Source organism: Mytilus edulis, chromosome 5 (assembly GCF_963676685.1).
Source record: "Mytilus edulis chromosome 5, xbMytEdul2.2, whole genome shotgun sequence".
Taxonomy (NCBI): domain Eukaryota; kingdom Metazoa; phylum Mollusca; class Bivalvia; order Mytilida; family Mytilidae; genus Mytilus; species Mytilus edulis.
In genome coordinates this window covers 6,746,629-6,759,769 of record NC_092348.1, presented here as the reverse complement: position 1 = coordinate 6,759,769, position 13,141 = coordinate 6,746,629, and the positions used below count along the sequence as shown (strand labels likewise).

General features: G+C 33.3%; 1 protein-coding gene across 1 annotated transcript; it reads left to right on the top strand.

Annotated features, from left to right (window-relative positions):
- Positions 1-102: 102 nt before the first annotated feature.
- On the top strand, positions 103-9,698 carry LOC139522832 (CST complex subunit TEN1-like). The gene is made up of 2 exons (XM_071316423.1): positions 103-302; positions 9,335-9,698. The coding sequence occupies exons 1-2, from the start codon at positions 199-201 to the stop codon at positions 9,600-9,602; spliced, it is 372 nt and encodes a 123-aa protein (XP_071172524.1). The 5' UTR covers positions 103-198; the 3' UTR covers positions 9,603-9,698.
- The last annotated feature ends 3,443 nt before the right edge of the window (positions 9,699-13,141 follow it).

Here is a 13,141-nt window from a genome sequence, read left to right as displayed (position 1 = left end):
CATAAAAATATTAATGATTTCGTTTGAATGAATTCATTGAATGCAATATGGTAACTTGTAATATACTTTTCGGCCAATCAAATTTTGCTGTCATTGTAACATCCTTCCCTTCGAACTTCTCGAACTTGTTCGATTTGTTCGTTAACGAGTCCATCAACGTGTATTTGTTCTGGACATACATTTTTTGCATGGTTCAAAATGCAGAGTATGGGTGGTATTAAACATGGAGAACCTTATCTTTTGAACGAAATTGTAGAAAATGGCTACACAATGGATGGATTATCAGTAAGGATTAATGGAAGGTAAGAGAAATATTTCCCGCCAAAAACCTTTTTCGCGGGAATTTTTAAAACGCATAGTAGGCATCGATCACTTCGTCCACAATCAGTTTGGTAAGAGGCACTGTTCTTTATAAACTGCATGTAACCACTAAGTCAACTTTCACATAAATAATATTTGAAAGGTGCCCATGAAAGTTATTCATTACGTTGTAATCAGACAAAACCTGTTACATGTACCCCCAGAGGCGTCCCAGAAAAAAAATTAAAATAGCCTTGCCAGACGTGGTAATGCATTTATAAAAAAAATATATGATATATAGTTCAAAAAATTCTTCTCATCTGAAGCTAGCTCAAGAGCTACGTACGGTTCTGCAGCTAATCTTAAACTAACAGGTGAAATGTTATAATTTTTTTTTAGAATTAGTGAATTTGGAGACACTTAATAATTAAAGAGCCACATTTCTTGCTGATCCTGAAGTCTACACCCAGTGGCACATACATATTCATTGAAGGCTGTGCTTTATATCATCTAAAGATAGAGCCGGAACCAAAACTCACCAGACGTTGTAACCATAAAGGACAAAGATGTCCTACTCCATAGTGATGAGGCCCCTCATGGGGGGGGGGGGGGGGGTCCTAGTAATCACATAATCACCATTTTTTTGCCAATATAATCACATAATCATTAAATATTTGCTTATCTTTAGTAATCAAATAATCATAAACTAAAAATACAGTCCTAGGTAATCAAATAATCATGAAATATTTGGCTTAATAATCAAATAATCATTAAAAAAACGGCCAAGTAATCACATAATCAAAAACCCCATGAGGGCCCTCAGTGATACACCAACATATATATTCATATTCAATATTAAACCAACAATTTCAATATGTCTAAACAAAAGAAGACATATACATATTGATAACATACCAGATATGGGACCAAGTCCATTTCCAACTATGAACACTGTCACAGTTAGCCTGACGGGAGTGTACAAGCTAAGGCTATTTAAAGTCGCTGTGACAGCTGATGAAATTCCAGCTTATACATATACTTGAAGAAGAAACTAAACAAATATCACCATATCTGACACTAGAAATCTTTGGACACCTGAACCATCCAAAGCAACTGTCTAGCTGCCAACTTTGTTCTAAAAAAGCGAGAAAAACACAAAAGCTTCCGATTACCGACGAGTTTCATTGACTCTCATCTGCTGTAAACTGTTGGAACATATTGTACACATCATCATGGATCACTGTGACCAACACTTGATTCTAGGTGACCATCAAAACGGGTTCAGAGCAAACAGATCACATAAACCCAAACTCTGGATAAATCTAGATCAAAATAGCAAGAAACTAGAAAAGGAAACCAGAAAAAGTAAAATCACAAAACTACTGAACTCCGGGGAAAATTCAAAAAGGAAAGTCCCTATTCAAATGACAAAATCAAAAGCTCAAACACATGAAATGAATGGATAACAATTGTCATATTCCTGACTTGTTACAGGCATTTTCTTATGTAGAAAATGGTGGATTAAACCTTGTTTTAAAGCTAACTAAACCTCTCACTTGAAGGTACGAAAGTAGCATCAAATTCCATTATGTTGACAACGATGTGTGAACAAAACAAACATTGACTAAGGTAGTTAAAAAAAGGATTACAACTCCAGTGGATAAAATACTTTATCAGCAAGAAAACCCAATCGGTATTGCTTTAATGGCATACATCCGACCACTAGACGTCATCTCGGGGGTACAACAGTTGACAGTAGCATTGGAATACTTTTATTCCTGGCCTACATTTTGTACACAAACGACCTTCCACAATGTTAGCTATAAGGCAGTTTTTAGGAAGATCAAGAACAGCAATAACAGCCAGACATTACATGACGTAAACAAACTCCAAGAGTGGAAGACACAATGGCAGTTTAATTTCCATCACGAGAAGTGCATTACGACACTGATTATCAACAAAGGAAATCTACTAATTGAGAACTACCAACTACATGGTCACACCTTAAATGTAGTTAAGCATGGGAAATACATAGAAGCTACCTTTGATCACGACATACAGTGAAAAACTTACATCAAACAGACTAGGTAAAACATCAAAGACAAATATGGCCGAATTTTTAACCCAAAATCACTCTATGTACAGACATACCTGTGCAGTTTGGAAAGTTTAAAGGCCTAGCATCCACTAGATATATAAAAGTTCAATGTATTTTGCATATCGGAAAGATGAAATCTTTTTTGGATTTTATTGAGAATTTTTCTCCTTCCTGTAGAAGGTGTAAAAATAAACTTAGTTGGGATATAACTTTGAGATGCTCCCTCTCAGGTAAGAACTGGTTTTTCTTGTATTGATTGACCTTGATTGGCATGGACAATATATATCTACACATTTATAGGTGAGTTCAAGAGTTTATCTGAGTGGACAGTATCAAAGTAATTCAGATGTTTGTTTATTTTTACATCTTCTGCAGGAAGGAAAAAATGTCAATCCAAATCCAAATACGATTTTATCTTTTTGGAGCACAAAAAGCATCTAACTTTCATATATCTAGTGGATGCCAGGCCTTAAAACTTTCCAAACTTCACAGGCAAGTCTGTACACTGAGTAGTTTTAGAGGTGAAAATACGGCCATATTTGTCCATTTGTTATGATGACCCTTAACCTGATGTTAAGGCCAACGCATATATCACCATGGTTAGACCAACTCCTTATAATGCTTCCACTGTATAGGACCCAATCCAAAACATCTTTGAGGCCTCGGTGGTCGAGTGGTCTAAGTATTTACTACAGTATTCACTAGCAAATCAACACGGATGTTGTGAGTTCGAACCCCGCTCACGCCGGTGCACTCGACTCCAATCATAATTGACTAGGATTGTCAGTTTTTCAGTCGAAGGTGGGTGGACTCCAGGTTCCTCCACCAATGAAAACTGGCCGCCACGAAATAACCTAAATGCGGTGCTTAAAAGTTGCGTTCAAAACACAAAAAAATCAAAAATCAAAATCCAAAACAACTAAGAAAAATAATTGGAACATGTGTAGAGAAGAGCAGCAAGGTTCTTTTACAATGAATATCAAAATTTATTTCTTATGCAGCAAAAATACTACCCGGTGTAAATAACAACCCACCCTTGTTCACCCGATGATAAATAAACTTGCCAAAACTAAAAAAAAAAAATGAAATTTTGCCAAAAAAAAATAAAAAATAAAATTTGCAAAAAATGAAGAAAAAAAAATGTAAAAAAAAAAGAAAAAAAAATGTAAAAAAAAAGAAAAAAAAAGAAGAAAATGCTAAAAATAAATTGTTTTTTTTTTTTTTTTTTAAGCTTTAAAAAAATATTTAGTTTTTTTGTGGTTTTTTTTTGTAAACTCAATTAGAACACAAAATTTTTCTGAATTTTCCAAAAAATAAAGACCATGTGCAGCAACATGAACATTGTAAAAATATTACGCTGGAAATTTTTCATTACCATTTTTACAATTTTACATCCTGGTTTCAAAATGAGTAAAGGAATTGTTCATAAGAAATAAATTCGTTATCCTGATTACACCAATATAACTAATAGTATCTCCGGGTTGTGTCAGCTCTCTAATGGAGAGACTTAAATGGAATCTCATTAAAGATAGACGCTCCAAAGACCGCTTCACCATGGTCTATAAGATCCAAACACAGATTGGTAGACATTTACCTATCTAAAAATATTACAAACCTAGTGATTCATGGACCAGGAAATGGTGAGGTCAACACATACACCAAGAGCGTATTCTAAAAGACCAGTACAGATACTCATTCTTTCCAAGATCAATTAAGGAATAAAAACAATATCAGCTACACTTAAAGAGTACAGGGCCATCCTGCCCGGAGCCTTGACAGGAGCTTCACACATTTAGAACTCCATAGATCCCAGACGTATATATATAGTTTTAATTTCTATATAAATATTGTAAATAACTACTTCTGAATTTGAGAATGGAGGAGGAAGGGCTCATGATTGAACGAACAAGAGTAATTTTACACTCAAGAAGAGTTGACTATGTATTTAAAGAAGACCAGTTCAACACAACTTTGCAGCATGTTTGGAAAAGTGTAAACAAATTTATCTTCGTTCATTCTTATCGGATTTGCTCAGTTTTTAAATTGTACGACTGGGGACATTGTCCGTGTGTCTAAAATTAGTTTCCGTTCTGTAACTTTAGTTTGCCTATACCAAATGTTATGAAATTAATACACCATGCTACTTACCACAAAACATGGTATGTTTGAATTTTGGTGGTGTCACCTTTACCGTTCTAGTCTTACAGTAATGTCCTACTTCAAATGGAAAAATACCGATTTTTTTGTCTCTGTTCTCTAACTCTTGTTTGCTTCAACCAAACGTTATGAATCATATATTCAATGCTTATTACCTCAAATCACAGATCAATCTGAAATTTCGGTAGTGTCACTTTTACCGTTCCAGTGTTAAGCCCCTTTACAACTGGAAAAATTGTTGAATTTTTCGTTTCTGTTTTCTTACTTAAGTTGGCCTCAACCAAATGTTGCGAAACTTATGCACAATGCTTGTTACATTATCGCTCAGATCAACTGTAAATTTTGGTAGCGTCACTTTTACCGCTCTTGAGTTATGTCCTTTTATAATAGTATATTCAAGCGGGAGCATCATATATGAGACCCATGGACACCTTCCTCATATATTTCTCCTCAGGCACAGCAATGCCGACCAAGATTTCTCAAATTATAAGAATGATGAAACATGATTGGGAAACCCTCTTCTAAAACTTTCTCCTCATAATGCAAGGATACGCATCTTTTACTGTTTAATCGTTCAGTTTGCTGTATTCTACTCAGAACACCGTAAATCATTTGTTTTAGCTCATCTGACATTAAGACCATGTGAGCTATTGCTTTAACTTTCGTGGCGTCAATATCTACAAAAAAAAACCAAGAAAAATCGAAGCAATTTGATGCTGATTCACTGATTTTTAATGGTCTTTCTGAAAGAGTTTCAATCAAAATTTGGACGTTTCATATTATGGGATCTAGTATAAACTGTATTTTTATACGATCGGACAATAACCATTGCCACCATAGCAAAATAAATTGAAGAAGGAATATCATGGTTAAATGCATTATTTGTCTTTTATCTTGAAAATCATAACAGATAGATGTCGGATATGGGGTTAACATTCTATCAGTATTAAGATTCACATACTTTCTTATTTTTACCATAATTATTATATGACGCCTAAAGGAATTATTGCCATACGTTTATGAATTTTCATTTCTGGTTTTGCCAAATATCCTGAATACTATGATAGATAGACATAGAAATACGACGTGCAATACAAGACCTGTACACATGCTATATTACTGAAAGTTTGAAACCATTTGATGACTCCTTATGGAGTATTAGTCCTTATATGGTCATGTTTTTGTCCAATTATATCGAACTATTGATCTGCAGTGTAAAGACATAAGTAAAATCACAAAAATACTGAACTTAGAGAAAAATCTAATCGGAAAGTCCATAATCACATGGCAAAATCAAATAACAAAACACATCAAAAACGAATGGACAAGAACTGTCATATTCCTGACTTGGTACAGGCATTTTCAAATGTAAAAAATGGTGGATTAAGCCTGGTTTATAGTATATGCAAAAGCAAATAAGACCGAAACCATGTGGGGAAATATTAAATGAGTACTTGCACTGAAATAGTGTTCTTGTTAATCACTCCTTTTGTGCCATAGCAAGTTATTATTGTTCACCATCATCACGATATATATGTTCAATATGATTGGACATAATCTTTCCACAAGTAATCGGGTGGTTGTCTCTGACATATTCCCCGTTTCCATTCTCAATTTTATTTAAATTTATTAATGAGAGCCGTGGTGTAGTGGTTAGTGCATCGGACTACTAACACAAAGGTTCCTGGTTCGATTCCCGTTCCGTTAAGATTTCGGGGACTGAATTTTCGGCTCTTCCTTGACACTATTTGCGAGTATGGTCTTGAGGAAACGATGATAGTCCGTCGGAAGGGGACGATAAATGACTGACCCGCACGCGTGTTAAGAGAGAGCCATATCTCTTGCACGTAAAAGACACCCTTGTAAATTTCAAAAAAGAGCAGGCTAATGTCGCTATACAAGGCAGCGCTCACACCCGCAAAGTGGAAAGGGATTAATATAAGTTGCAAAACTTGTTTCCCAATCCCCTATAAATAAATATGCTTAACTAATTTTATTTAATCTTGAGTGCACCTGCATGATAAAGTTTTTTAAAAATTAAATCCGATGAACTGCATGCAAACACAGTTATATCCGTTGTCTAAGTCATGTTGCAAAGTTGTATCATCAAAGACAACATAAGTTGTTCCACTAATTAACTGATAAGGGGAAACGGATTTATGTAAGTTCTTTCAAACCTAGCTGTTTCCGAACCTCATATTTAAATTTCATGTAACATTGTAATACTTTATTGTTGTATTGTTTCCATTAATACAAACTGTTTTAACTAACCGAGGAAGAACGAAATAAATAAAAGGACACTATTCGACTATTTTTTAGTGGAAGAAGACGTCAAGTCTTCTGAAGACTTAAGGGGCCGACCATTTGCATTGAGTCTCCGTATGCCGCATTCATTTCGTGTATTACAATTTCAAAACAACTTAGATTCCTGACACCGATTTTTACACATGATTAGGCATCTGAATCATTTAATTTGTAAATTATGATTGTAAAACAATCACTATCGTGAATATGACCCTTTTATTTATGTAAATTATTAGATTTCATCTCTTCCACATGAACGTTATTTGTTTACTTGTAACAGGATGTTTTAACTGTAGATATTTGTATTACGCATGCGTGAATTTGGTATCGGGACAACTCGCCCTGTTTAGAAGTTCGCCCTTGAAGTTACGAATTTGCAATCCTGCATACAAGAAGATTTTGTTTTTATATAAATAAAAGGATATATAAAGTGTTGTCTTTATTCATGGTTTTCCTTTGTCATGTGAATTAGATGCCCTTCGTAACATACATGTGAACCTCCCGTTAAGGAGAAAAAACTCCCGTCTATGAATTTTTTCAGACGCCATATTTGATCATTTCTTACTACTGTACGGGTGTAATTGACACCTGTGTTAAATTTTACCTGAACATCAAAGAAGATGTATAATTATATGGCTTCACTTGACAGCTTGGGTGTCAAACATACTGGTAATCAACGATGTTTACCTCCGGCTAACTGCCGTTGTGTTATCAAAACGATGTGTATTGGGAATATTGAAATACTTTTTTGTTACTTCCCTTTGTTTTATCCTGTTTTCAGTTATTTTGCTTTTAAAAATGTAAATTGTAAAAAGACTATAAATGATTAATATTTTAATCAAATAATCATAAAAGGATGTTGATTAAATGAATTTAAATGATTTTGGACAAATAAAAAAATTAAAATTTATAAATTATTTTAGCAATCTAGACCTCCTTTCAAGGATTAAATTGAAGTTTATATGATAAATTTGTTTAAATATGATCAGAAGTTAACATACAATATGTGCAACTAGACTAATAAAAGGTCTAAAAAAAGACTAATAAAAGGTCTAGTAGTTAGATTAATTCCTAGTAAAATGTTGAAATTTATATTTGTAAATGCTAGTACATATTAGATTTTATTGTGTAAGCTAAGAAATAGCAAGACATTTTACACTGTTTTTAAGTTTTTAATAAGCTTTCTACAAATATGACTTTCATAATGCTTAAAATCCATGCAGTACTAGTGTTAGTGTATGTTATTTTTTTCAATTAATTTACGATATTGCAAATATACATGTGGAGCTTATTTCTTTCTTATTTGTCTATACTTTTACAAATGATAAGGAGATGGAGACATGAACAAAAATATATACAGATAAGATATATAAATATAATGATTCATTTGCAAGCAGTGAACAATCATTTGTCAAAAACAAAACAAAACAAAACAAAACAAGAAACAGATTCTTCTTATTATTTTATAGAGAGGCAATAAGGGAACTATAAACATTACAATTTGATGGAAATTTGAAGAAAAAACACAATTTCTACATCATTTGGTTACATTTACGACAAAATTTATGTCGATAAAAAAACATGATGTTTTGACCATTCAGTACTTAATAGATGCATAGTTCTTGGGGAAAAGTTTCATCAAATAATATGAATATAAATGACTTTTTTTGTGCTCATTTTTTACATTGGGTTGTGATGATCTTCCAGTTAGGTTACCCTCATTTGGAGTGTTGTTCCCAACCTGTTAAAGGTCCATCTGCATAATTCAAAATTGGAAATTTCAACAAGCATCTAATATTCTTAATTTGGAAAATAAACCCTGGTCTGCTAGCTTCATGTATATTTTTTCTACCGATTTAATATATAACTAGAATCATGCAACCAGACTTAAGGAAAAGGCATGTAAGTTCATCATACAAATATGACACTTTTTCTAGACCATCCAGATCTTGCAAAATACGTCGCTAAAAATTGTAACCTTTAAAATTGTTGTTGTGCAGTAAAAACCCATATGGGAACTTTCAAAAGTTGGCAGGTATGTAACAAGTCTTGCTATTTTTATGCTCCATTTATGGGCAATATGTTTTCTAGTCTGTCCGTCCGTCCTGCTTCTGGTTATAAAGTTTATGGTCGAGGTAGTTTTTGATGAAGTTGAAATCCAATCAACTTGAAACTTAGTACACATGTGTTCCTCTTGATATGATCTTCTTAATTACTGCCAAATTAAAGATTTTACCTAATTTTCATAGTCAACTGAACATAGAAAATGATTGTACGGACGGGAAATCCATGTACTTATGACCTTTTCTTGTTTGAAGAAAAAAAAATACATTTTAAAGATAATGGAACAAAGCAGCCTGGGTAAGTGGGGCTGCTTTTATGGTAATTCAAGTTACCTTTTATTCACCTTCTTCCACTTCAGAGCTATCAGCTCTTTGATTTTATATTACTATCTGTGTTTTTTAATTATTGCAGGTTACTTCAACACGACTTTCAAAACTGTCGGGCTTTCCTTGCAGACCCGAAGACCGGATGTTCTTTGAAGGTTAACACATCTCTCATAGAACCTTTAGAGGAAGCAGGGTCTCTGTTTCAGTTAATAGGAGAACTATCGCATTCCGGTGGAGAAACTATATTGAATGCACGGTTAGTACGTTGTATAGACGGCATGGACTTGGTAATTTACAAGAAGGCATTAGAACTTCAGCGCCAATACTTTCAAGATAGACCAAAAGTGTTATAAAGAATAGTGTTTCAATGCCATGAGAACAAAGATGAGATTAAAAATTTACGTGTGCAGTATTCAAATGAATCTTTAAGCAATAAATGTCTAAATGTTTTCAAGCTTGCATTGAAAACAAAAACTTTCAATACATGTATGACGTATATACGCCAATGAGAGAGCAGCCCATTTTCACAACGATACATATCTTGGATTTTTTCTATATTTTAGAAGAAAGTATAATGTTTACGATTACTTTTCAAACTGTTTAATGAGAATTATAGGCACAATTTTCTAATTTATCTCAGGGTTATAGTATATATGTTAACAGCAACAATATCTATTCTTTTTCTGAAGAACTTTGTAATTTTAAACTTATTTGTTTAACTCACTTGGCACAAAGGGTAATAAGTGAGTTTTTGCCATTACTTTGCGACCGTCATCTATACACTTTTTCTTAAAAATCTCCTCATAAAAAGCTCTGGATTTCTGTTTCATCGATACGATGTCGACCAACCAGCAAAGTTTTCAACAATATAGTTTGTGTTTTTCATCAAGTTGTCAACCCGCGATGTTGTCAACTATACATTTTGTGTTTTTCATGTAGTTGATCAACCATCAATGGTTGTCAACCAGCAATATTGTCAACTATACATTTTGTGTTTTTCATGTAGTTGATCAACCATCAATGGTCGTCAACTATAAAGTTTGTGTTTTTCATCAAGTTGATCAACCAGCAGCGGTCTTCAACTATACAGTGTGATTTTGATTATGTTGATCAACCAGCAATGATCGTCAACTAAAAAGTGTGTGGTTTTCATCAAGTTCATTCACCAACAATGGTTGTCAACTATAAATTTTGTGTTTTTCATCAAGTTGATCAACAAGCAATGGTCGTCAACTATAAAGTGTGTGATTTTCATCAAGTCGATCAACAAGCAATGGTCGTCAGCTATAAAGTTTGTGTTTTTCATAAAGTTTATCAACCAGCAATGGTCGTCAACTATACATTTTGTGTTTTTCATGTAGTTGATCAACCATCAATGGTTGTCAACCAGCAATGTCGTCAACTATACATTTTGTGTTTTTCATAAAGTTGATCAACCATCAATGGTCGTCAACTATATATAGTTTGTGTTTTTCATCAAGTTGATCAACCAGCAGCGGTCTTCAACTATACAGTGTGATTTTGATTATGTTAATCAACCAGCAATGATCGTCAACAACAAATATGTGTGGTTTTCATCAAGTTCATCCACCAACAATGGTTGTCAACTGTAAGTTTTGTGTTTTTCATCAAGTTGATCAACAAGCAATGGTCGTCAACTATAAAGTGTGTGATTTTCATCAAGTCGATCAACAAGCAATGGTCGTCAGCTATAAAGTTTGTGTTTTTCATAAAGTTTACCAACCAGCAATGGTCGTCAACTATAATGTTTGAATTTTTCATCAAGTTGATCAACCAGCAATGGTCGTGGTGGTGGAACTACAGTTTATGCTTATTTTCTAAAACTATGGCAATAAGAAAAAAAAATGAAATTGTAAAAATTATCATCTCACCAATTTCTATTTAGCCTAAAATGTTTCGAAAAATCGGACACTTCTTATAATGTTAATACCACTGCATTGTTAAATTAAGACGTTTTTTAGCATTATCTTGCCATTGAATCAAAAACTACAGATCTAGACTTAAGTAAAATTTAGCAAAAATTATCCGGGGAAATAGGATAATTATCTTGTTTCCTGTTTTGGAATTTGCTATTGAAAAAAAAAATTTGTTTGTAGTAGCTAGATTCAAGTTCTACTTTCGAGTCATGATGCTGTATTTATTTTAGTTGAATATTATCTCTGTGGGTGATGTCTTTTTATTAAAATAGAACCAACTTGCTATTACAGAAAACTGCCATGCATATGCTTCATACTCTTATGCGGCTGGTATTTCATAGTTAAATATCATATGTCAGCTGAAAGCGACGAGTTTGTCATAGATCATAATCTTGGGCGACAAAAACTAGAACAGGGATATTAAAATGTTCACTTATTTGTCTGCAGATTCCAAGTTTTAAAACCTTGTAGATATGAAACGCAAACATACCAAATAAAAAAGAGGATTGAATGAAGATACATAAATATATCTCTTTGAAAATGCAGGTAAAGGATGTTGCTGTGGATATTAAGTCTTCTCATCGTTATGATCAGTTACATTTCTTGAACAATTACTCATTTTTTCAATTATTATTTTACTTTCCTCATACCATAAATGTTCGGAAAAACACAGTCGCTTGTTATTGTTATGATTGTAGGTGAATAAATGTTATTAGTTCACTAATGAATACCCTCTACCACCAATTTATGTATTACCTTGATGTTGCCCAAAACATAGACCTTACCTATAATAATTGATATCACCCGAGTTATTTGTACTCATGTGGATTGTGGCCTCAGAGTAAATAAAGCCAAATCTTATTTTTGTATGCTTTACAAAATATTGTTCATTGAAATAACCAATAAAAATGATAATGCAACAAAAACAAAATATTTTCCTCTCACCAACTGCACACAAATTCAACAAATCGTCTCCTTATGTAGCACGACATTAGTATCACATGAGCATGCATTGCGTTATATCCTAGACCTCATGAAGCTTATGTATACACACTTTTTGCATTGTTTCAAATTAATGTAAGTAAAGAATATATATATATATATACATACTAATGTTGTGCTGTCTTCTTCAACGCTTTATGTTTGTAAGCTTTCATTAACAAACAATTATATTGATAAGTGTGCACAATTTTGTCTCAATTCATTTTCAAATGAATTTCGATTATATGATTTGGATTAGTATGTTGTCTTCTTTTATTCTTTCGGAAAAATGAATATACTCCGGCAGGAATATGAAAGTCGGTTTCCCATTCGTTCTGTTGGTTGATAGTCTCACGTATGACTTTTTTCAGGTTTCATATACGATCCCCTTTTTAAATTTGAGTTCGATATGTGTGTTTTACTTTTTCTTCTATATAATGTGGACATTCAGTGATGAGCGAGGCCATGCTATTTGAAATACCAAACATTAAAGAGCTGATATAACCATAAAGGACAAACCCCGAACAAGAAATTATTTTAATTAAAACTCCATTCAAATTCTTTGATGTTAACTGGTATGATGAAAACAAGTATGAAGACGGAGTACTTACAAACTATATTCTATCAATTTTTATGCCCTTTTACGATAGTAGAGGGACATTATGTTTTCTGGTCTGTGCGTCTGTTCGTTCATCCTTCCGTCCGTTCGTCCCGCTTCAGGTTAAAGTTTTAGGTCAAGGTAGTTTTTGATGAAGTTGAAGTCCAATCAAATTGAAACTCAGTACACATGTACCCTATGATATGATCTTTCTAATTTTAATGCCAAATTAGTGCTTTGACCCCAATTTCACGATTCACTGAACATAGAAAATGATAGTGCAAATTTCAGGTTAAAGTTCAATGTAGTTTTTGATGAAGTTGAAGTCCAATTCACTTGAAACTTAGCATAAATGTTCCCTTTGATATGATCTTTC

What these genes read in the sequence shown, in the direction of transcription:
- LOC139522832 (XM_071316423.1), top strand. Translation starts at nt 199, where the DNA reads ATGCAGAGTATGGGTGGTATTAAACATGGAGAACCTTATCTTTTGAAC. An exon ending in TCAGTAAGGATTAATGGAAG is followed by an intron (nt 303 to 9,334) that starts GTAAGAGAAATA and finishes TAATTATTGCAG; the next exon opens with GTTACTTCAACACGACTTTC.